This window comes from Ranitomeya variabilis, chromosome 5, assembly GCF_051348905.1.
Source record: "Ranitomeya variabilis isolate aRanVar5 chromosome 5, aRanVar5.hap1, whole genome shotgun sequence".
NCBI lineage: Eukaryota > Metazoa > Chordata > Amphibia > Anura > Dendrobatidae > Ranitomeya > Ranitomeya variabilis.
The window spans coordinates 358,162,415-358,184,456 of record NC_135236.1 but is presented as its reverse complement, the minus strand read 5'-3'; the positions used below and the strand labels follow the sequence as shown (position 1 = coordinate 358,184,456).

Here is a 22,042-nt window from a genome sequence, read left to right as displayed (position 1 = left end):
AGGAAAGTGCCTGGATTGTAAAAAAAGAATGATTTTATCTGAATGACTCAGTGTAAATGATTTCTGTAGATAAACTTGCGTTCCTTTCATTTTGTGTTTTTGCATTACATATTGCCACCCACCTCTTACATCCGGCCCTGACCTCTTGGCTAGCATGGTCAGTGGCCATTTTCCATAGCCCTGCTTGCTGTCAGCAGAGTACATAGTGGCACATAGCGAGCTGCAATAGCCGTGCAGCCTCCGGTCACCAGTGCCTGGTAACGTCTCATTACTTCCCATGGCCACAACACAAGCCCAGCCCATCAGCACGAAGGAAGGGGAGGAGCCTGAGCAGAGAGGCATCCGCGCTGCCGCGTTGCCATGACGACCCTTTGGCCTGGGCAGAACACTTGCCTCCCCTATGATGGCGGCACGTAGCGTACGTCACGCCGTTGCGTGTGTCCAGCGGAGAGGGGCGGCACGCGCTGTGGTGAAACCGCATTGTTTGTTTCAAAGGAAGAATCTGGGCCGAGCCGCGGCCGCCGTGCGTGCACCCGGGGACAGGCCAGGACGCCCGCACGGATCCAGCAGCGCGGCGCACGGCTCACTCCGGGGCCCCTCCTCCACTCGCCTGGTGAGGGGAGGGAGTCACAACCGGAAGGTCTGGAGAGGAGGGGAAGCTTTTGTGAGCGCTCCGTGGCGGTGGCCACAGTTCGCGGTCAGACTGGGAGAGCGAGCGGTCGCCATTAGGCGCTGCCCCGACTGTCGGCCGTGTCCTCGCTGTCGTCCTCAGGTAACGGCGGCCATTCCCGTGCGCAGCGCAGCCCTCTCTCCTCCCCCATCCCCGGCCGGCGTCAGGGAAGGCGGACGCGGCTCCTGTGTCTGCTGCTTTGTGCGCTTGTGTTGTTGGACGCCATGTTTGCAGCGCTCGGCCCTGACGCCGCTGCTCCCCGCTCCCGGCCGCTCTAACGGCCACCCATTGATTTGAACGGGCCCGGGAAAAGTGTTTGGTGCAGTGACGTCACGGGGCTGGCTCCTGGCCCAAGTTTGGGGGGGACACTTAACTCTTTCTGTGCCGCGGGGGGCCGGCAGCTGAGCCGGCGTGTTGTCATCAAACATGAGTGAGCTGCCTATCGGCACTGCGCTGTGGTGTGCGGCTGCACGGCCTTAAAGGCGCAGGACACCAATACACTTCCCCCATGTGACCTGGGTCAGACTCTGGCTGATGCATGCTGGACTGGTGTGGCTGATAACAGGGAGTAACAGCCTGCAAGCTTTATGCCCTGGCTATCACCGCTTGGGTTTTGGTGTAGCGGGCTGTCCCAGGATTCTGAATGGCATGTGCTGTGATAAGTCACCACAGCCTGGCATGTAGGCCGCGCTCTCCTCAGGCTGTCGCCCAGTTCCCTGATAGCGCTGTCACTGAACGCTGGGCTCGTCCATGACTATTAGTGCAGGGCCTGAGCATTACCGCAGGTAAGAGACCATGGCAGTGGCTACACTCTTCCAGAAGTGCGGGCGTTGTGCATTCCATCAGATACATGGTAAGTATGGGAGCGGTGATGTCAGGGCTCCGGTCTGTGGCTGCTGGATGGGGCCCCACATTCCTGGCTCCGTTAGCCGGGGTGGTGCGATGTGACCCTTTGTGGAATGATGCAAACACCACATCGCCCCCGCCTGACTGATCAGAGGAGTCAGGAGATTCCCGGCCTCCCATCCAGCGGTCACAGGTGACGTACCTGGCCGACGGACCGCAGTCCTGCCAGTCGTACCCTCCATCTCTAATGAGAAGTGTTCTCTTTACTAATGACACCTGCAATAAGAAGCCAGCGTTTTCTTTCATGTGATAAGAGGACCTGACACCAGTTTTTGGCTCTCCATTATTCCTCTGCTTTCCATTGTGCGGTTTTGTTTTTCTATAAACCTATCATCCAGTTCCGGAGATATGGACCTTCCTATTTCCAGCTATTACTTATGGTCTGCACAAGGCTTGGACCACAGGTTAGTTCTGCAGAGCAGCCTAAAGACGTTCCCAGATAATCCTGAGAGCCACACACACTATACAAACTGGCACTAAATACGCAGGCCCAGATCTCTGGATCCCTATGGCGGATTTATAAAACCCAAGACATTGCTGACTTATCAGGAGAGCAGCAGCAATAGAATAAGAGACAGGGCAGGCTACTTAGTGATGGGTCCACTTTGCTGATGGATGGGTCTCACTCAGACGTCCGATTTTCGCATACAAGTGCCATTTGTGATTCTCGTACCTGTGATAGTCTATCGAGCCATTCACATATCCGAGTGGTCTGCGGAAAATATTAGAGACACATCTGATTTTGGTTTGAGTGCAGTCTGATTTTCACGGACTGTCAGAATGGAGAGAGTGTGTTTTTTTTTTTTTTTAAATAGTCATGAACAAGAAAATTGGATGGCTCTCATACCACACTCTTTTCAGAATGATCGATCCGATTTTGTCGTATGTGGAAAATAAAACTGATGTCTGATTCCTTACTATAAGTTATTGCCACCTTACCAGGCCCACACTGGGCATGGGGGTCTCTTCCCAAAGCTGGCTATAGACACAATCTGTAGTTCTTGGCTAATGATTTATGGGAGCCTGTCGCACTGCCTGCATCATGTTATGGAGCGGGAGAGATGTAGGTTGGTGGGAAAAGATATTCAATAGAGATTGTAATTTATTCCTCTAAATCCCTACTGATTGGGAGCTTAGGAGTCCAGTGGGTGGGCCTACTATGTGATTTCCGGCTTTCCCTTTAATGTAATGTGGCTGTAAAATAGCTGTGCTTAGGAGAAGGCATCGCCAATCTAGTCAGTCCGCTCTGTTTGATTTGCTTTAGGTTCTGTGATTTGCATTATCATGTTTCTCCTAAGATAAAGTGGAGTTTTCTTCTTTTGTAATTTATTCCTATATCCTAAAGTCGTCGGAGTCTGCTGACTTAATTGGGACTGAATGACCATCAGATGTGTATGGGGGCCCCGACAGATTATGTCAGGAGCACTGGCCATTTTGTATTCTTGAGGGATAAACTGCCCCCCAAATACTTGCAGCAGTTTTTGCCTGAGTATTCTGCCCTCTGAGCATTCACGTTTTATGGATGGGATCCACAGCTGTCTCAGGTGTGTTGGGAAATATATTACAGCTTCTGCCTGGTCCTGAGGGCACCTTGTCAACGGTTTCATGCCCGTTGGGTGTTACCACAGAGCGTCCGCATTCCAGGCTCTGCCATGAACTTCTGATTTGTCATTTCATGCGCTGGGCTAGAGGGACCCTGTTCATACGTAGCAGATTTATTGACTGCACGTGAATTGACATTGTTGTGCAGTATGTGCATTACATTTTAACAAAACCCATTCAGATATGTGGGATTGTCAGATAAATTTCTGCAACAAATCTGTCGTATGTGAACATAGCCTTATGCTTTCCTGGATTTTCTTTTCCTTAGTTGAATCCACTCTCATGCTTTCTTTGGTTTCTATGGATATCAGAATGAGGATGTGGTGGCGCGCATGGTCTACCTTGGCAGTACAGGTTTAGTGGTGGTGCTCACACTTAACCTCGGCACCACAGTTTGTGACTGCACACACAATTTTCCGCGGCACCACAATTTCAGTGACTGCGCGCACGGTTTACCTCGGCACCACAATTTCGGTGACTGCGCGCACGGTTTACCTCGGCACCACAATTTCAGTGACTGCGCGCACGGTTTACCTCGGCACCAGTTTCAGTGACTGTGTGCACGGTTTACCTCGGCACCACCGTTTCAGTGACTGCGCGCACGGTTTACCTCGGCACCACAGTTTCAGTGACTGCGCGCACGGTTTACCTCGGCACCACAGTTTGACTGTACGCACGGTTTACCTCGGCACTGCAGCACTCCATAAAGTGAACCAGTTGTAGAATCTGATATTGGTGGCATGACTATTGTGCAGACCAGTGACAGTCATCAAGCTGGGATTTAGCGTCTCGACGGTGATCATTTTTACGAGCTGAGCTTCTCCTTCTAAGCTTGTCACGTTCTGAAATGATATATGTTCCATAATTATATGCTTGCATACTTAGTTGACAAAGTTGCCAAAAATCTTTAGACTGCTATGTCTCTGGAAAACCGCATCCATGGTGACTTTTTCTTTTTAAAGTCAGTAGCACATTGCTGAAATTAAGCTTCATTCTCTATGGGTAACGGGCGCCTTCCCTGGTCTCTATGGGTAACGGGCGCCTTCCCTGGTCTCTGTGGGTAACGGGCGCCTTCCCTGGTCTCTGTGGGTAACGGGCGCCTTCCCTGGTCTCTGTGGGTAACGGGCGCCTTCCCTGGTCTCTGTGGGTAACGGGCGCCTTCCCTGGTCTCTGTGGGTAACGGGCGCCTTCCCTGGTCTCTGTGGGTAACGGGCGCCTTCCCTGGTCTCTGTGGGTAACGGGCGCCTTCCCTGGTCTCTGTGGGTAACGGGCGCCTTCCCTGGTCTCTGTGGGTAACGGGCGCCTTCCCTGGTCTCTGTGGGTAACGGGCGCCTTCCCTGGTCTCTGTGGGTAACGGGCGCCTTCCCTGGTCTCTGTGGGTAACGGGCGCCTTCCCTGGTCTCTGTGGGTAACGGGCGCCTTCCCTGGATTTATGTGTTTACCTCTAATAATGCTTTGATACCTGAAGCTGACCATACACGTCATGTAAGCTGAATCTGACACTTTTGTGGCAGATCAACAGACTCGCACGAAGGAGCTCTACTTTGCTGGCATCTGTCGGCCATAACCGATTTTTTTTTTTTTTTTAAGTTTCATTTGTTAATACGCACCTTCTATGGGGTTTTGTCACCTTATTCTCCTCTACATTTTGGAAAGTAATGATTTCCCTTCTCTCAATTATGAATATGCTTGTAGTCTGAGAATATTTCATAGAGAGTATGTTACGGAAAGGATGGGCCTTGATAGCCGTGCATTGAATTACTACAAATGTGAAATCGATCTTTTACCCAAATGTACTTTTAATAAAGTAAAAGTAAGCAAGAAATGCTATTATTTCTTAATTGATATTTGTTTATTTAATTTATTATTTTAGATTTCCCAAGATGAGGCGAAAAGGACGTTGGCATAGGGTTTCTGCCCCCAGAACTTCTACTTCGCCATGTAGTATTAAACATTCCCCTACTCGAGAGACCTTGACATATGCCCAGGCACAGAGAATGGTTGAAATTGAAATCGAAGGCCGCTTGCACAGAATAAGTATATTTGATCCTCTAGATATTATTTCTGACGACGACCCCACTGCTCAAGAAATGAGTGAGTGCAACAGCAATAAAGAAAACAGTGAGCAGCCTCCCCAAGTTTGTCTGCGGTCAAAAAGGAACAAAGTGAGCAAGGCAAAAAAGAAAAGTGAAGTTCTTCCAACCACCCATGGTCATGCGACCACCAGCACTCTTCCAGAACCCAAAGTCCGTGTCATAGAATGTAGCCCCCCATCTGCTCCCAGTAGGTCCGCTGCATACTACACATTTCAGGAAAAGTCCTCAGAAGAGCTGGATGAAGAAGTGGAATATGACATGGATGAGGAGGATTATGCGTGGTTGGAAATGATAAACGAGAAACGGAAAAGTGAGGGTTTCTCCGTAGTGTCTCAAGACATATTTGAATTTCTCATGGACCGATTTGAAAAAGAATCTTACTTTGAAAACCAAAAGCAGGGCGACCAGCAGTCATTAATCGATGAGGATGCGGTCTGTTGTATTTGCATGGATGGTGAATGTCAGAACAGTAATGTTATCTTGTTTTGTGATATGTGTAATTTAGCAGTACACCAAGAGTGTTACGGTGTGCCATACATCCCAGAAGGACAGTGGCTATGCAGGCATTGTCTACAGTCACGAAATACAGCTATCGAATGCGTATTGTGCCCAAACAAGGGAGGTGCCTTTAAAAAGACTGACGATGACCGATGGGGACATGTTGTCTGTGCTCTATGGATACCGGAAGTAGGGTTTGCAAACACCGTTTTTATTGAACCTATTGATGGCGTTCGGAACATTCCCCCTGCTAGATGGAAATTAACTTGCTACCTCTGCAAGAAGAAAGGTTTTGGTGCCTGCATTCAGTGCCATAAGGCGAACTGTTACACAGCGTTTCATGTAACCTGTGCCCAGAAGGCTGGGCTCTACATGAGAATGGAGCCTGTGAAGGAAGTGACTGTCAGTGGCACAACATTTTCTGTAAAAAAGACTGCTTACTGTGATGCTCATACGCCTTCAGGGTGGGTCAGGAGGCCACTAAATATATATGAAGAACCAGAAGCAAAAAATGGCATTTGTAGGAAAGGCAATGATAAGTCCTTGAGATCAACATCAAAAGTCAGGAAAAAAGCTAAGAAATCCAAAAAAGCAGTGACTGAAACCTGTACAGTGGTACCGACGGTCAGTGTACCCGATATTCCACCGCAGAGGTAAGAGGAGCTGCCTTGTCGTAATGATGCCCGATTCGGTCATCCTGGCACATGGTTATCATCTGGTAGGATCCAGCTGGTAACTTGTGCTTTTATAGGTGTATGGCCATTTATTAATGCACGCGTTCACTTTTTTTGATACCTTTGTATGTTACATGTGCACAAAGATCAGAAGGCGGGTAGTGTAAAATGGATCAATCACCGGATTTCACAATACAAACTGCGTTTATTATCAGATCTTAGACTTGATGAGGCTGGTTTATTTACTGTGATCGCTATATCAGAATGGCTCTATAATCCTTTTAGGAACGTTACCTCAATCTCTGCCCACCTAGCCTGATAGACGGCTCCTCAGTGTCCCTCTTACCTGCTACAGCGATCGCGCAAGGCTGAGTACAAGTTGCAGCTGACAGGTTAGTTGGGCAGAGAGTGAATACACTTGGACTCCCCCACTCAAAGGGTGGACTCCTAAAATGCTGATTTTAATACCTGTATTATACAGCCGTTCTGTAGTAAGTACAGCAGCTTCATCAGATCTAAGAACTGTATTGAGTTTGTATTGTAAAATCTACTGACGGACCTGCCTTAAATGTATTTCATTACTGCAATTTCTGTATTTGGTCCAGAGTTCAGGCTTGTCTTACATTATAAATTGTAGGAAACACCACTGTCTTTGCTTTCCTATACAGTTGCAAAAGGGAATACCAGTGTATACTTGCCTAACGGTGTTTGGTGGCAAGTCCTGTTTTAGGAGATTTGCTGTCCCATGCACAAAGCATGGGGTGAACCGAGCCTTCATTGGTATCTTTCTTCAGCGAATAGTACTTTCCCATGCTTGGCAGTGAGCTCCATTCACATCTGTGGCATGGTTTATTAGGGTTTACCATTGCTGGATACATTCTATTGACCTTTTTAAGGCATTGATGCGCTTAACATACAAAAAATGGGCAATACTTGCCTTCCAAGGCTGCTTCGGAAGTGATGCCCAGTCCGTTCGGATTTCTGCAGCGGTCAATGACGAGAACAGCAGGTGATCAGATGGTTCCCTGACCTCTTCTTGTGACCTGACCGCTGCAGCCTATGTTCTGACTTCTGCATCACTTCTGAAGCTTCATCCCCTGTTAAAGGGAAGCTGTTACTTTTAACATGGAGTCTGAGCTGCCTGCAGAATGCGATGCCCTATCCTGTAACACCTCTGGCTCTGTGCATGCTGCTCTAGGATTGAACAGCACTGTTAGTGTGACAGGTTCCCTTTAAAGATGGCTTTCCTTTTATAAGAAAAGGCTTGACAATTAGTGACCGCGTGCACTCATTGGTGTCTGAAGGAACGCTGTGCGTCACGCTCCCTATGTGGTGCTAGATGTTGCCGGAGAGAATGTGTTTGCATGCTATTGCATTACATCTAAGACTATGCTTTACATTTGAAATGATGGACTGGATTTTATGGGAAATGAGGATCGTGTCAAATGGCAGCAATGTATCCCACAGGAAATTGGCTGGCTGATAATCCGTCTCTGTAGCCTGCACGGCTGTTCACTTTCCAGCTTCAGGACAGGTGTTTAGAGGTTGCTATGATGAGCTTTGTGTCGGCTGTCGGTCAGGGCCGGGGGTGCGGTTACGGATGCTTTCTGTATACTCAGCGGTGACTGAACCCATGCCGATGCCGTCCATGATGACTTGAAGCCAAATGCTGCAGGGAGAATACAGTTCGTTTAAAAGGCTCACTTGACAAGTAGTAGCACACAAGGTAAATGTTGAATAGCCATAGTGGTTAAGGCTGTGGCTTTTGTGTGGTAAATGATTTTTGCTTGCAGAGTTTTTGCTATTTTGCTGCCTGTTTATTAGCTTCAAAGTGACCATTTACCCAGAAACTAATGCCAGTATGGTTGGCATCCTGTTGTCCGTTTTGGGGAAAATGCTCCCCACAACAAAACAGCACACTTATCAGTATCTTTAAGGGTTGGTTCCTGAATTGCTTTATTTTGTTTTTGCTTTCAACATGAAAAACGCAGGTTATTGCCAGAAAATCGCTGCAGAAATTGTGTTTTAGGTGCTAAGCTATTGTTTGCAATGAGGGAAACGGCAGTAAAAAACGCTTAATTATAGGGGTTGTCCGGTCTAGAGTGACTAGTCTTCAGTCACTCTGCCCGGGCTTGTGAATCCTCCTGGTGCATGCGCTGTGTATTGAGCGAGACCATGCACACTGGACGGCTCTGCCCTGGAGTGTGCATATCCCCTACTTGACAGCCTTTCTCACAGGTCTGTGGAGTTGGGAAGCCAAGCCTCCGACTCCTCAATTTCCATGACACAGACTCCACCAAAATGGGCCCTGACTCTGACTCCACAGCCCTGCTTTCCCAGTGCACACACCAGCGAATCCTTGCAGCACACAGTGTATGGGTTGGGAGGAGTCACAGGTCTGCAGTCACACATAGGGACAGCAGACTTGTCATTCTATATTAGACAACCCCTTTAACCCCTTCAAGACGCAGCCCTTTTTCATTTTTTGCGTTTTCGTTTTTCGCTCCCCTACTTCCCAGAGCCATAACCTTTTTTATTTTTCCATCCGTATGGCCGTGTGACAAGTTGTACTTTTGAAGACTCCATTGGTTTTACCATGTCTTGTACTAGAAAACGGGAAAATTCCAAGTGTGGTGAAATTGCAAAAAAAAGTGCAATCGCACACTTGTTTTTTGTTTGGCTAAAACTGACCTGCCATTGTCTTTACGAGTTCATAGACACCAAAAATGTCTAGGTTCTTTTTTATCTAAGTGGTGAAAAAAAATTCAGAACTTTGCTAAAAAAATAAAAATTGCGCCATTTTCCGATACCTGTAGCGTCTCCATTTTTCGGGATCTCTGGTCGGGTGAGGGCTTATTTTTTGAGTGCCGAGCTGACTTTTTTATTGATACCACTTTTGTGCAGATGTGTTCTTTTGATCGCTCGTTATTGCATTTTAATGCAATGTCGTGGCAACCAAAAAAACATAATTCTGGCGTTTTGAATTTTTTTCGCGCTACGCCATTTAGCGTTAAGGTTAATCCTTTTTTAATTGATAGATCGGACGATTCTGAACTCAATGATACCAAATATGTGTATGTTTGATTTTTATTTTTTATTTTATTGTTTTATTTTGAATGGTACGAAAGGGGGGTGATTTAAACTTTTATTTATTTTTTTTTTTTTCATATTTTTTAAAACATTTTTTTTAAACTTTTGCCATGCTTCAATAGCCTCCATGGGAGGCTAGAAGTTGGCACAACTGGATCGGCTCAGCTACATAGGAGCGATCATCAGATGGCTCCTATGCAGCTGAATTACAGGCTTGCTATGAGCGCCGAACACAGGGTGGCGCTCACAGCAAGTTGGCATCACAACCATAGAGGTCACAAGGAGACCTCTGGTTATGGCAACGCATCACTGACCCCCGATCACATGATGAGGGTCGGCACTGCGTGCATTTCCGGCCCTACGGCCGGAAGCGGTAGTTAAGTGCCGCTGTCAGCGTTTGACAGCGGTATTTAACGAGTTAATAGCGGCGGGTGGATCGCGATTCCACCTGCCACTATTGTGCGCACATGTCAGCTGTTTTGGACTGCTGACATGTCGCAACTTTGATGTGGGCTCACCGCCGGAGCCCACATCAAAGGGGGAGACACAACATTCGCAGTACTAGTACGACGCATGTCGTGAAGGGGTTAATTGGCACCCTGATGTTTAGAAAACATAAACACTGCTGGGCAAAGAAAACAAGGAATCAAAACGTACCATGTGAATTAGATTTTAGAAATCTCATTTAATTTGCAATTATTGGAAAATGCTGTTTTTTCTGCATACAGAAAAATACACATAAAAGCTACATGTTAGCAAGCCCTAATTGTTAAGTGTCTGACCTTTATTTAAAGGACATGGGCGTCTTTTGGGGGCTGTTTTATTTATAGACTGAGTGTGATCAAGAATAATACACATCTATTTTTGATCTGCAATCTGAATCATGAATCAAGTGCTCCTACTCAGATCAGTGGGTTCCTGAAGAAAATGCACAATGGGGGTCATGCGCTGAAATCCAGCTGATGATAGTCTTTCTTTTTTCCTCTTAAGCAGATGGACATCAGAATGTCTACATGAGGTTTATGATATATTGAGGCAATGTGCCTATTAATAAATGTAAGGCTACGTTCACATTTGCGTTGTGCGCCGCAGCGTCGGCGCCGCAGCGCACAACGCAAACAAAAACGCGGCAAAACGCACGCTAAAACGCTGCGTTTTGCGCCGCATGCGTCCTTTTTGGCCGAAAGTTGGACGCAAAAAAAATGCAACTTGAAGCGTTTCTTGCGTCCAACGCTTGCGGCCATGCGGCGCAAAACGCAGCACAACGCATGTCCATGCGCCCCCATGCTAAATATAGGGGCGCATGATGCATGCGGCGACGCTGCGGCGCTGACCGCAAATGTGAACGTAGCCTAATTTATTTTACTCCAGGAAGCTTTTGTTTAGTACTGAAACTGCATGATCACTGAAATATATTTTGTTCTGATGTTCAATTAACACTTTTTTTTTTCCCCCCTGTAGAATTAACAAAATAATAAACCAGGTATCCATTCAACGGAAAAAGCAATTTGTTGAGCGGGTACAAAGTTACTGGCTACTAAAGAGACTCTCGAGGAATGGCATTCCCTTACTCAGACGGCTCCAGTCCAGTTTACAGTCACAGAGGAACATACAACAGGTACGGGAGTACAGTATGATTGCCACCACGCACACATACAGTATTACGACCCACATATTGCCCCACAAGTGAATAATGGTCTTGTGGATTGTGAGCCCTCGCGAGCATGGTCCTCTATCCTCTCTCCAGTTGTGACCTGTATTGTTTAAGATTATTGTACTTGTTTTTACCTCCTCACATGTAAAGCACAATGGAATAAATGGTGCTATAATAGTCAATAATAATAGGCTTTGTGCACACGATGCAGATCTGCAGCGTTTTTTCTGCTGCAGAAACGCTGCAGATCTGCACTGTGATTTACAATACAATGTAAATCAATGTGAAAAAAAAACAACTGTGCACATGGTGCAGAAAAATCCGCGCAGAAACGCTGCAGATTTCAAATAAGTGCATGTCACTACTTTTGTGCGTTTCTGCACCCCTCCATTAACCCCTTTCTGTCATTAGACGTACTATTCCGTCCATGTGGGGTGGGCCCTACTTCCCAAGGACGGAATAGTACGTCATACGCGATCGGCCGCGCTCACGGGGGGAGCGCGGCCGATCGCGGCCGGGTGTCAGCTGCATATCGCAGCTGACATCCGGCACTATGTGCCAGGAGCGGTCACGGACCGCCCCCGGCACATTAACCCCCGGCACACCGCGATCAAACATGATCGCGATGTGCCGGCGGTGCAGGGAAGCATCGCGCAGGGAGGGGGCTCCCTGCGGGCTTCCCTGAGCCCCCCGCAGCAACGCGATGTGATCGCGTTGCTGCGAGGGTCTTACCTCCCTCCCTGCCTGCTCCAGACCCGGATCCAAGATGGCCGCGGATCCGGGTCCTGCAGGGAGGGAGGTGGCTTCACAGAAGCCTGCTCAGAGCAGGCACTGTGAAGCAGCCTGCACTTCTCTCAGATCGGTGATCTGTCAGAGTGCTATGCAAACTGGCAGATCACCGATCTGTATTGTCCCCCCCTGGGGCAAAGTAAAAAAGTAAAAAAAAATTTTTCCAAATGTGTAAAAAAAAAAAAAAAAAAAAATAAATTCCAAAATAATGAAAAAAAAAATAAATATTATTCCCATAAATACATTTCTTTATCTAAATAAAATAAAAAAAACAATAAAAGTACACATATTTCGTATCGCCGCGTCCGTAACGACCCGACCTATAAAACTGGCCCACTAGTTAACCCCTTCAGTAAACACCGTAAGAAAAAAAAAAAAAACGAGGCAAAAAACGCTTTATTATCATACCGCCGAACAAAAAGTGGAATAACACGCGATCAAAAAGACTGATATAAATAACCATGGTACCGCTGAAAACGTCATCTTGTCCCGCAAAAAACGAGCTGCCATACAGCATCATCAGCAAAAAAATAAAAAAGTTATAGTCCTGAGAATAAAGCGATACCAAAATAATTATTTTTTCTATAAAATAGTTTTTATCGTATAAAAGCGCCAAAACATAAAAAAATGATATAAATGAGATATCGCTGTAATCGTACTGACCCGACGAATAAAACTGCTTTATCAATTTTACCAAACGCGGAACGGTATAAACGCCTCCCCAAAAAGAAATTCATGAATAGCTGGTTTTTGATCACTCTGCCTCACAAAAATCGGAATAAAAAGCGATCAAAAAATGTCACGTGTCCGAAAATTTTACCAATAAAAACGTCAACGCATCCCGCAAAAAACAAGATCTCACATGACTCTGTGGACTCAAATATGGAAAAATTACAGCTCTCAAAATGTGGTAACGCAAAAAATATTTTTTGCAATGAAAAGCATCTTTCAGTGTGTGACGGCTGCCAATCATAAAAATCCGCAAAAAAACCCGCTATAAAAGTAAATCAAACCCCCCTTCATCACCCCCTTAGTTAGGGAAAAATAAAAAAATGTATTTATTTCCATTTTCCCATTAGGGTTAGGGTTAGGGCTAGAGTTAGGACTAGAGTTAGGGTTAGGGCTAGGGTTAGGGCTAGGGTTGGGGCTAGGGTTAGGGCTAGGGTTGGGGTTAGGGCTAGGGTTGGGGCTAGGGTTAGGGTTAGGGTCAGGGCTAGTGTTAGGGCTAGTGTTAGGGCTAGTGTTAGGGCTAGTGTTAGGGCTAGTGTTAGGGCTAGTGTTAGGGCTAGTGTTAGGGCTAGTGTTAGGGCTAGTGTTAGGGCTAGTGTTAGGGCTAGTGTTAGGGCTAGTGTTAGGGCTAGTGTTAGGGCTAGTGTTAGGGCTAGTGCTAGGGTTGGGGCTAGGGTTGGGGCTACAGTTAGGGTTGGGTCTAAAGATAGGGTTAGGGTTTGGATTACATTTACGGTTGGGAATAGGGTTGGGTGTGTCTGGGTTAGAGGAGTGGTTAGGGTTACTGTTGGGATTAGGGTAAGGGGTGTGTTTGGATTAGGGTTTCAGTTATAATTGGGGGGTTTCCACTGTTCGGGCACATCAGGGGCTTTCCAAACGGGATATGGCATCCGATCTGAATTCCAGCCAATTCTGCGTTAAAAAAGGAAAACAGTGCTCCTTCCCTTCCGAGCTCTCCCGTGTGCCCAAACAGGGGTTTACCCCAACATATGGGGTATCAGCGTACTCAGGACAAATTGGACATCATCTTTTGGGGTCCAATTTCTCCTGCTACCCTTGGGAAAATACAAAACTGGGGGCCAAAAAATAAGTTTTGTGGGAAAAATAAGATTTTTTATTTTCACGGCTCTGCGTTGTAAACTGTAGTGAAACACTTGGGGGTTCAAAGTTCTCACAACACATCTAGATAAGTTCCTTGGGGGGTCTAATTTCCGATATGGGGTCACTTGTGGGGGGTTTGTACTGTTTGCGTACATCAGGGGCTCTGCAAATGCAACGTGACGCCTGCAGACCAATCCATTTAAGTCTGCATTCCAAATGGCGCTCCTTCCCTTCCGAGCTCTGTCATGCGCCCAAACAGTGGTTCCCCCCCACATATCGGGTATCAGCATACTCAGGACAAATTGGACAACAAATTTTGGGGTCCAATTTATCCTGTTACCCTTGTGAAAATACAAAACTGGGGGCTAAAAAATAATTTTTGTGAAAAAAAAAAGAATTTATTTTCACGGCTCTGCGTTATAAACTGTAGTGAAACACTTGGGGGTTCAAAGCTCTCAAAACACATCTAGATAAGTTCCTTAGGGGGTCTACTTTCCAAAATGGTGTCACTTGTGGGGGTTTTTAATGTTTAGGCACATCAGGGGCTCTGCAAACGCAACATGGCATCCCATCTTAATTCCAGTCAATTTTGCATTGAAAAGTAAAATAGGGCTCCTTCCCTTCCGAGCTCTGCTATGCGCCCAAACAGTGGTTTACCCCCACATATGGGGTATCGTCGTACTCAGGACAAATTGCACAACAATTTTTGGGGTCCAATTTCTTCTCTTACCCTTGGGAAAATAAAAAATTGGGGGCAAAAAGATCATTTTTGTGAAAAAATATGATTTTTTATTTTTACGGCTCTGCATTATAAACTTCTGTGAAGCACTTGTTGGGTCAAAGTGCTCACCACACATCTAGATAAGTTCCTTAGGGGGTCTACTTTCCAAAATGGTGTCACTTGTGGGGGGTTTCAATGTTTAGGCACATCAGGGGCTCTCCAAATGCAACATGGCGTCCCATCTCAATTCCAGTCAATTTTGCATTGAAAAGTCAAATGGCGCTCCTTCCCTTCCGAGCTCTGCCCTGCGCCCAAACAATGGTTTACACCCACATATGGGGTATCAGCGTACTCAGGACAAATTGCACAACAATTTTTGGGGTCCAATTTCTTCTCTTACCCTTGGGAAAATAAAAAATTGGGGGCGAAAAGATCAATTTTGTGAAAAAATATGATTTTTTATTTTTACCGCTCTGCATTATAAACTTCTGTGAAGCACTTGTTGGGTCAAAGTGCTCACCACACATCTAGATATGTTCCTTAGGGGGTCTACTTTCCAAAATGGTGTCACTTGTGGGGGGTTTCAATGTTTAGGCACATCAGGGGCTCTCCAAATGCAACATGGCGTCCCATCTCAATTCCAGTCAATTTTGCATTGAAAAGTCAAATGGCGCTCCTTTCCTTCCGAGCTCTGCCATGCGCCCAAACAGTGGATTACCCCCACATATGGGGTATCAGCATACTCAGGACAAATTGTACAACAAATTTTGGGGTCTATTTTCTCCTGTTACCCTTGGTAAAATAAAACAAATTGGATCTGAAATAAATTTTGTGTGAAAAAAAGTTAAATGTTCATTTTTATTTAAACATTCCAAAAATTCCTGTGAAACACCTGAAGGGTTAATAAACTTCTTGAAAGTGGTTTTGAGCACCTTGAGGGGTGCAGTTTTTAGAATGGTGTCACACTTGGGTATTTTCTATCATATAGACCCCTCAAAATGACTTCAAATGAGATGTGGTCCCTAAAAAAAAATGGTGGTGTAAAAATGAGAAATTGCTGGTCAACTTTTAACCCTTATAACTCCGTCACAAAAAAAAATTTTGGTTCCAAAATTGTGCTGATGTAAAGTAGACATGTGGGAAATGTTACTTATTAAGTATTTTGCGTGACATATGTCTGTGATTTAAGGGCATAAAAATTAAAAGTTGGAAAATTGCGAAATTTTCAAAATTTTCGCCAAATATTCGTTTTTTTCACAAATAAACGCAACTTATATCGAAGAAATTTTACCACTATCATGAAGTACAATATGTCACGAGAAAACAATGTCAGAATCGCCAAGATCCGTTGAAGCGTTCCAGAGTTATAACCTCATAAAGGGACAGTGGTCAGAATTGTAAAAATTGGCCCGGTCATTAACATGCAAACCACCCTTGGGGGTGAAGGGGTTAATAGAAATCCGCAGTGCTAAAATCTGCAGAAAATCCACACAAAAAACGCATCAAAACCACGTAAAAAACGCATCAAAAACGCAGCTGCGGAGTCTGCGAGGAGATGCAGATTTTGTGCAGAAAATACTGCACCAATTCTGCATCGTGTGCACACAGCCTAATGGAGTAAATCCTACACACCTTTCCCTCATTCCTCTCCCAGGATGTGCTTCAGTCTTTGTTGTGTGCACACTGAGACTCCGCACAGCAGGCGCCATCTAGTGGCGTCCTCATGCCTGCTGCGCTAAACTCTAGGCTGAATGATGGGTTAGAGACCTTACAGCTCCTTCCTCCCCCATATATCTGCACCCCCAGGATGTAGAAAATGGTGAAACTGATTTGCCGGGTGGAGAAGGACAGCCGTGTGTGCGGTTTTCTTTCATCAATGGATTTATTTTCTCAAAGTCAGTTTGAGGTTATAGGTGAGCTGTTATTCTCCTTTAGCGCTCTCTCACACGAGCATATAAATCCATTTAACCCCTTAACGACCGCCGATACGCTTTTTAACGGCGGCAGTTAAGGGTACTTAAACCACAGCGCCGTTAATTAACGGCGCTGTGGAAAAAGTGGATAGTGCCCCCCAGAGTCGGATTTTCTTTGGGGTCTCTGTTGCCGGGGGTAGCCGAGACCCCAGAGAAAATGATTCGAGGGTTTTTTACCGACCCCCGAGTTGCGATCGCCGGTAATTAACCGTTTACCGGCGATCGCAAAAAAACCCCAAAAACGTGATTTCCCTTTTAATTTCTCTGTTCTCCGATGTGATCGCACATCAGAGGACAGAGAAATGGGGTACTCACCTGTCTCCCCCGGTGCTCCTCGTGGCTCCCGGTGGGCGCCGCCATCTTTTTCCGGCAAAAAAATGGCGGGCGCATGCGCAGTGCGCCCGCCGGCCGGCACCCGGAGGATCTTTGGGGTCTCTGCTGCCGGGGGTAGCCAAGACCCCCAAAGAACATGATCGGGGTCGGTTTTTACCGACCCCTGTTTTGCGATCGCCGGTGATTAACTTTACCGGCGGTCGCAAAAAAAAAGCAATCTGTCATTCTCTGTCCTCTGATGTGATCGCACATCAGAGGACAGAGAAATAGGGGGATTCGGGGACCCTATCATACTTACCAGTGTCCCTGGGTCCTCCTGCGTCCCCTCCTGTCCTCCGGCTTCTTCATCGGGAAAGAAAATGGCGGACGCATGCGCAGTGCGCCCGCCATCTGCCGGCCGGCAGGAGAGAGGAGTTGGGGCTAAAATTAGGGTTGGGGTTAAATTTGGGGTTAGGGCCAGGGTTAGGCTTCTTTCACACTTGCGGCGGTACGGGGCCTTCGCAATGCGTCGGCCCGACGTACCGACGCACGTTGTGAAAATTGTGCACAACGTGGGCAGCGGATGCAGTTTTTCAACGCATCTGCTGCCCAGTCTATGTCCTGGGGAGGAGGGGGCAAAGTTACGGCCACGCATGCGCGGGAATGGCGGACGCGAAGTACAAAAAAAAGGTTACATTGAACTTTTTTTTTGTGACGATGGTCCGCCAAAACACAACGGATCCAGTGCACGATGGACGCAACGTGTGGCCATCCGTTGGCAATACAAGTCTATGGGCAAAAAAGGCATCCTGCGGGCACATTTGCAGGATCCGTTTTTTGTCCAAAACGACGAATTGCGACAGATGCCACACGACGCAAGTGTGAAAGTAGCCTTAGGGTTGGGGCTAAAATTAGGGCTAGGGTTGGGGCTAAAGTTAGGGCTAGAGTTAGGGTTAAAGTTAGGGTTGGGGCTGAATTTAGGGTTAGGGCTAAAGTTAGGGTTGGGGCTAAAGTTAGGGCAAGTGTTGGGGCTAAAGTTAGGGCTAGGGTTGCGGCTAAAGTTAGGGTTAGAGTTGGGATTAGGGTTAGGGTTTGGATTAGGGTTGGTATTAGGGTTAGGGTTGGCATTAGGGTTACGTTTGGGATTAGGGTTAGGTTTGGGATTAAGGTTAGGGTTGGGATTAGGGTTAGGCGTGTATTGGGATTGGGGTTAGGTTTGAGGTTAGGGTTGAGATTAGGATTAGGGGTGTGTTGGATTTAGGGTTTTGGTTAGGGTTGAGATTAGGGTTGTTTTGGGGTTAGGGTTGTGATTATCGTTAGGGTTGTGACTAGGATTATCGATCGGGTTGGGATTAGGGTTAGGGGTGTGTTGGGGTTAGGGTTGGATTTAGAATTGGGGGGGTTTCACTGTTTAGGTACATCAGGGGGTCTCCAAACACGACAGCCAATTTTGCGCTCAAAAAGTCAATTGGTGCTCCCTCCCTTCTGAGCTCTGCCGTGCGCCCAAACAGTGGTCTACCCCCACATATGGGGCATCAGCATGCTCGGGATAAATTGGACAACAACTTTTGCGGTCCAATTTCTCCTGTTACTCTTGTGAAAGTAAAAACTTGGGGGCTAAAAAATCTTTTTTGTGGAAAAAAAAATATTTTTTATTTTCACGACTCTGCATTATAAACTTCTGTGAAGCCCTTGGGCATTCAAAGTTCTCACCACATATCTAGATAAGTTCCTTGGGGGGGGTCTAGTTTCCAAAATGGGGTCACTTGTGGGGGGTTTCTACTGTTTAGGTACATCAAGGGCTCTGCAAACGCAACATAACGCCCGCAGACCATTCTATCAAAGTCTGCATTCCAAAACGGCGCTCCTTCCATTCCGAGCTCTGCTGTGCGCCCAAACAGTGGTTTACCCCCACATATGGGGTACCAGCCTACTCAGGACAAATTGGACAACAACTTTTGTGGTCTAATTTCTCCTGTTACCCTTGTGAAAATAAACATTTGGGGGCAAAAAAATCATTTTTGTAGAAAAAATGAGATTTTTTTATTTTCACGGCTCTACGTTATTTTCTTCTGTGAAGCACCTGGGGGTTTAAAGTGCTCACCACACATCTAGATAAGTTCCTTAAGGGGTCTAGTTTCCAAAATGGGGTCACTTGTGGGGGGTTTCTACTGTTTAGGCACATCAGGGGCTCTCCAAACGCGACATGGCGTCCGATCTCAATTCCAGCCAATTCTACATTGAAAAAGTAAAACTTCTCTTTCAAGCTCTGCGGTGTGCCCAAAAAGTGGTTTACCCCCACATATAGGGTATGGACGTACTCAAGAGAAATTGCACAACAACTTTTGTGGTCTAATTCCTCCTGTTACCCTTGTGAAAATAAGAATTTGTGGGCGAAAAGATCATTTTTGTGTAAACAAATGCGATTTTTTTTTTTATTTTCATGGCTCTTCGTTATAAGCTTCTGTGAAGCACCTGGGGGTTTAAAGTGCTCACCACACATCTAGATAAGTTCCTTAAGGGGTCTAGTTTCCAAAATGGTGTCACTTGTGGGGGGTTTCCACTGTTTAGGCACATCAGGGGCTCTCTAAACGTGACATGGCATCCAATCTCAATTCCAGCCAATTCTGCATTGAAAAAGTCAAACGGCGCTCCTTCACTTCTAAGCTCTGCGGTGCGCCCAAACAGTGGTTTACCCCCACATATGGGGTATCGGCGTATTCAGGAGAAATTGCACAACAAAATTTATGGTTAAATTTCTGTTTTTACACTTGTGAAAATAAAAAAAAATGGTTCTGAAGTAAAATGTTTGCAAAAAAAAGTTAAATGTTCATTTTTTTACTTCCACATAGTTTCAGTTCCTGTGAAGCACGTAAAGGGTTAATAAACTTCTTGAAGGTGGTTTTGAGCACCTTGAGGGGTGCAGTTTTTAGAATGGTGTCACAATTGGTTATTTTCTATCATACAGACCCCTCAAAATGACTTCAAATGTGATGTGGTCCCTAAAAAAAATGGTGTTCGGATGACATCTGAGTGCAGTGTGATGCTTCACATGCATGCTTGACTTGTACGAGTGCATTTAATCCGATTCTTGGATGCACCACCAATATTATTGCAATCGTTTTCTGAGAAAACAATGGCGATCTGCGCTAAACCATAGTATTACATTAATATGAATGCAATCCATTTTAACCCCATAGTGACAGAGCCAATTTGGTACTTAATGACCGAGCCAATTTTTACAATTCTGACCACTGTCACTTTATGAGGTTATAACTCTGGAATACTTTAACGGATCCCACTGATTCTGAGATTGTTTTTTCGTGACATATTGTACTTCATGATAGTGGCAACATTTCTTTGATATTACTTGCGATTATTTATGAAAAAAACGATGATTTGGCGAAAATTTTGAAAATTTTGCAATTTTTCAACTTTGAATTTTTATGCAGTTAAATCACAGAGATATGTCACACAAAATACTTAATAAGTAACATTTCCCACATGTCTACTTTACATCAGCACAATTTTGGAACCCAAATTTTTTTTTTTGTTAGGGAGTTATAAGGGTTAAAAGTTCACCAGCAATTTCTCATTTTTACAACACCATTTTTTTTTTTTAGGGACCACATCTCATTTGAAGTCATTTTGAGGGGTCTATATGATAGAAAATACCCAAGTGTGACACCATTCTAAAAACTGCACCCCTCAAGGTGCTCAAAACCACATTCAAGAAGTTTATTAACCCTTCAGGTGTTTCACAGGAATTTTTGGAATGTTTAAATAAAAATGAACATTTAACTTTTTTTCACAAAAAATTTATTTCAGCTCCATTTGGTTTTATTTTTCCAAGGGTAACAGGAGAACATGGACCACAAAAGTTGTTATACAATTTGTCCTGAGTACGTTGATACCCCATATGTGGGGGGAACCACCGTTTGAGCGCATGGCAGAGCTCGGAAGGGAAGGAGCGTCATTTGGAATGCAGACTTAGATGGATTGGTCTGCAGAGGTCACATTGTTTTTGCAGAGCCCCTAATGTACCTAAACAGTAGAAACCCCCCACAAGTGACCCCATATTGGAAACTAGACCCCCCCCCCCCCAAGGAACTTATCTAGATGTGTTGTGAGAACTTTGAGCCCCCAAGTGTTTCACTACAGTTTATAACGCAGAGCCGTGAAAATAAAAAATCCTTTTTTTCCACAAAAATTATTTTTTAGCCCCCAGTTTTGTATTTTCCTAAGGGTAACAGGAAAAATTGCACCCCAAAAGTTGTTGTCCAATGTGTCCGGAGTACGCTGATACCCCATATGTTGGGGTAAACCCCTGTTTGGGCGCACGGGAGGGCTTGGAAGGGAAGGAGCACTGTTTTACTTTTTCAACGCAGAATTGGCTGGAATTGAGATCTGACGCCATGTCGCGTTTGGAGAGCCCCTGATGTGCCTAAGCACTGGAAACCCCCCAATTATAACTTAAACCCTAATCCCAATGGTAACCCTAACCACACCCCTAACCCTGACACACCCCTAACCCTATTACCAACCGTAAATGTAATCCAAACCCTAACTTTAGCCCCAACCCTAACTGTAGCCTTAACCCTAGCCCCAACCCTAACCCTTGCCCTAACCCGAACGGGAAAATGGAAATAAATACATTTTTTAAATTTTTCGCTAACTAAGGGGGTGGTTTACTTTTATAGCGGGTTTTTTAGCGGATTTTTATGATTGGCAGCTGTCACACACTGAAAGACGCTTTTTATTGCCAAAAATATTTTTTGCGTTACCACATTTTGAGAGCTATAATTTTTCCATATTTTGGTCCACAGAGTCACGTGAGGTCTTGTTTTTTGCGGGACGAGTTGACGTTTTTATTCGTACCATGTTCGGGCAAGTGACATTTTTTGATCGCATTTTATTCTGATTTTTGTGATGCAGAATGACCAAAAACCAGCTATTCATGAATTTCTTTTGGGGGAGGCGTTTATACTGTTCCGCGTTTGGTAAAATTGATAAGGCTGTTTTATTCTTCGGGTCAGTACGATTACAGCGATATCTCATTTATATCATTTTTTTATGTTTTGGCGCTTTTATACGATAAAAACTATTTTATAGAAAAAATAATTATTTTGGCATCGCTTTATTCTGAGGACTAACTTTTTTATTTTTTTTCTTTGACGCTGTATGGCGGCTCGTTTTTTGCGGGACAAGATGACGTTTTCAGGGGTAC

General features: G+C 45.4%; 1 protein-coding gene across 4 annotated transcripts in view; it reads left to right on the top strand.

Annotated features, from left to right (window-relative positions):
- Window positions 1-486: 486 nt before the first annotated feature.
- Window positions 487-22,042, top strand: part of BRD1 (bromodomain containing 1) — a 94,381-nt gene continuing 72,825 nt past the window's right edge. Inside the window, exons 1-3 of one of the 4 annotated variants that reach the window (XM_077264862.1) lie at window positions 487-613; window positions 5,052-6,425; window positions 10,998-11,154. In XM_077264862.1, the coding sequence (XP_077120977.1) occupies window positions 5,062-6,425; window positions 10,998-11,154 (1,521 nt within the window). In that variant the 5' untranslated portion in view covers window positions 487-613; window positions 5,052-5,061. Of the gene's footprint in view, window positions 773-5,051; window positions 6,426-10,997; window positions 11,155-22,042 lie in introns of all 4 variants that reach the window. The other 3 variants (XM_077264864.1, XM_077264863.1, XM_077264861.1) reach the window with 3 other exon arrangements.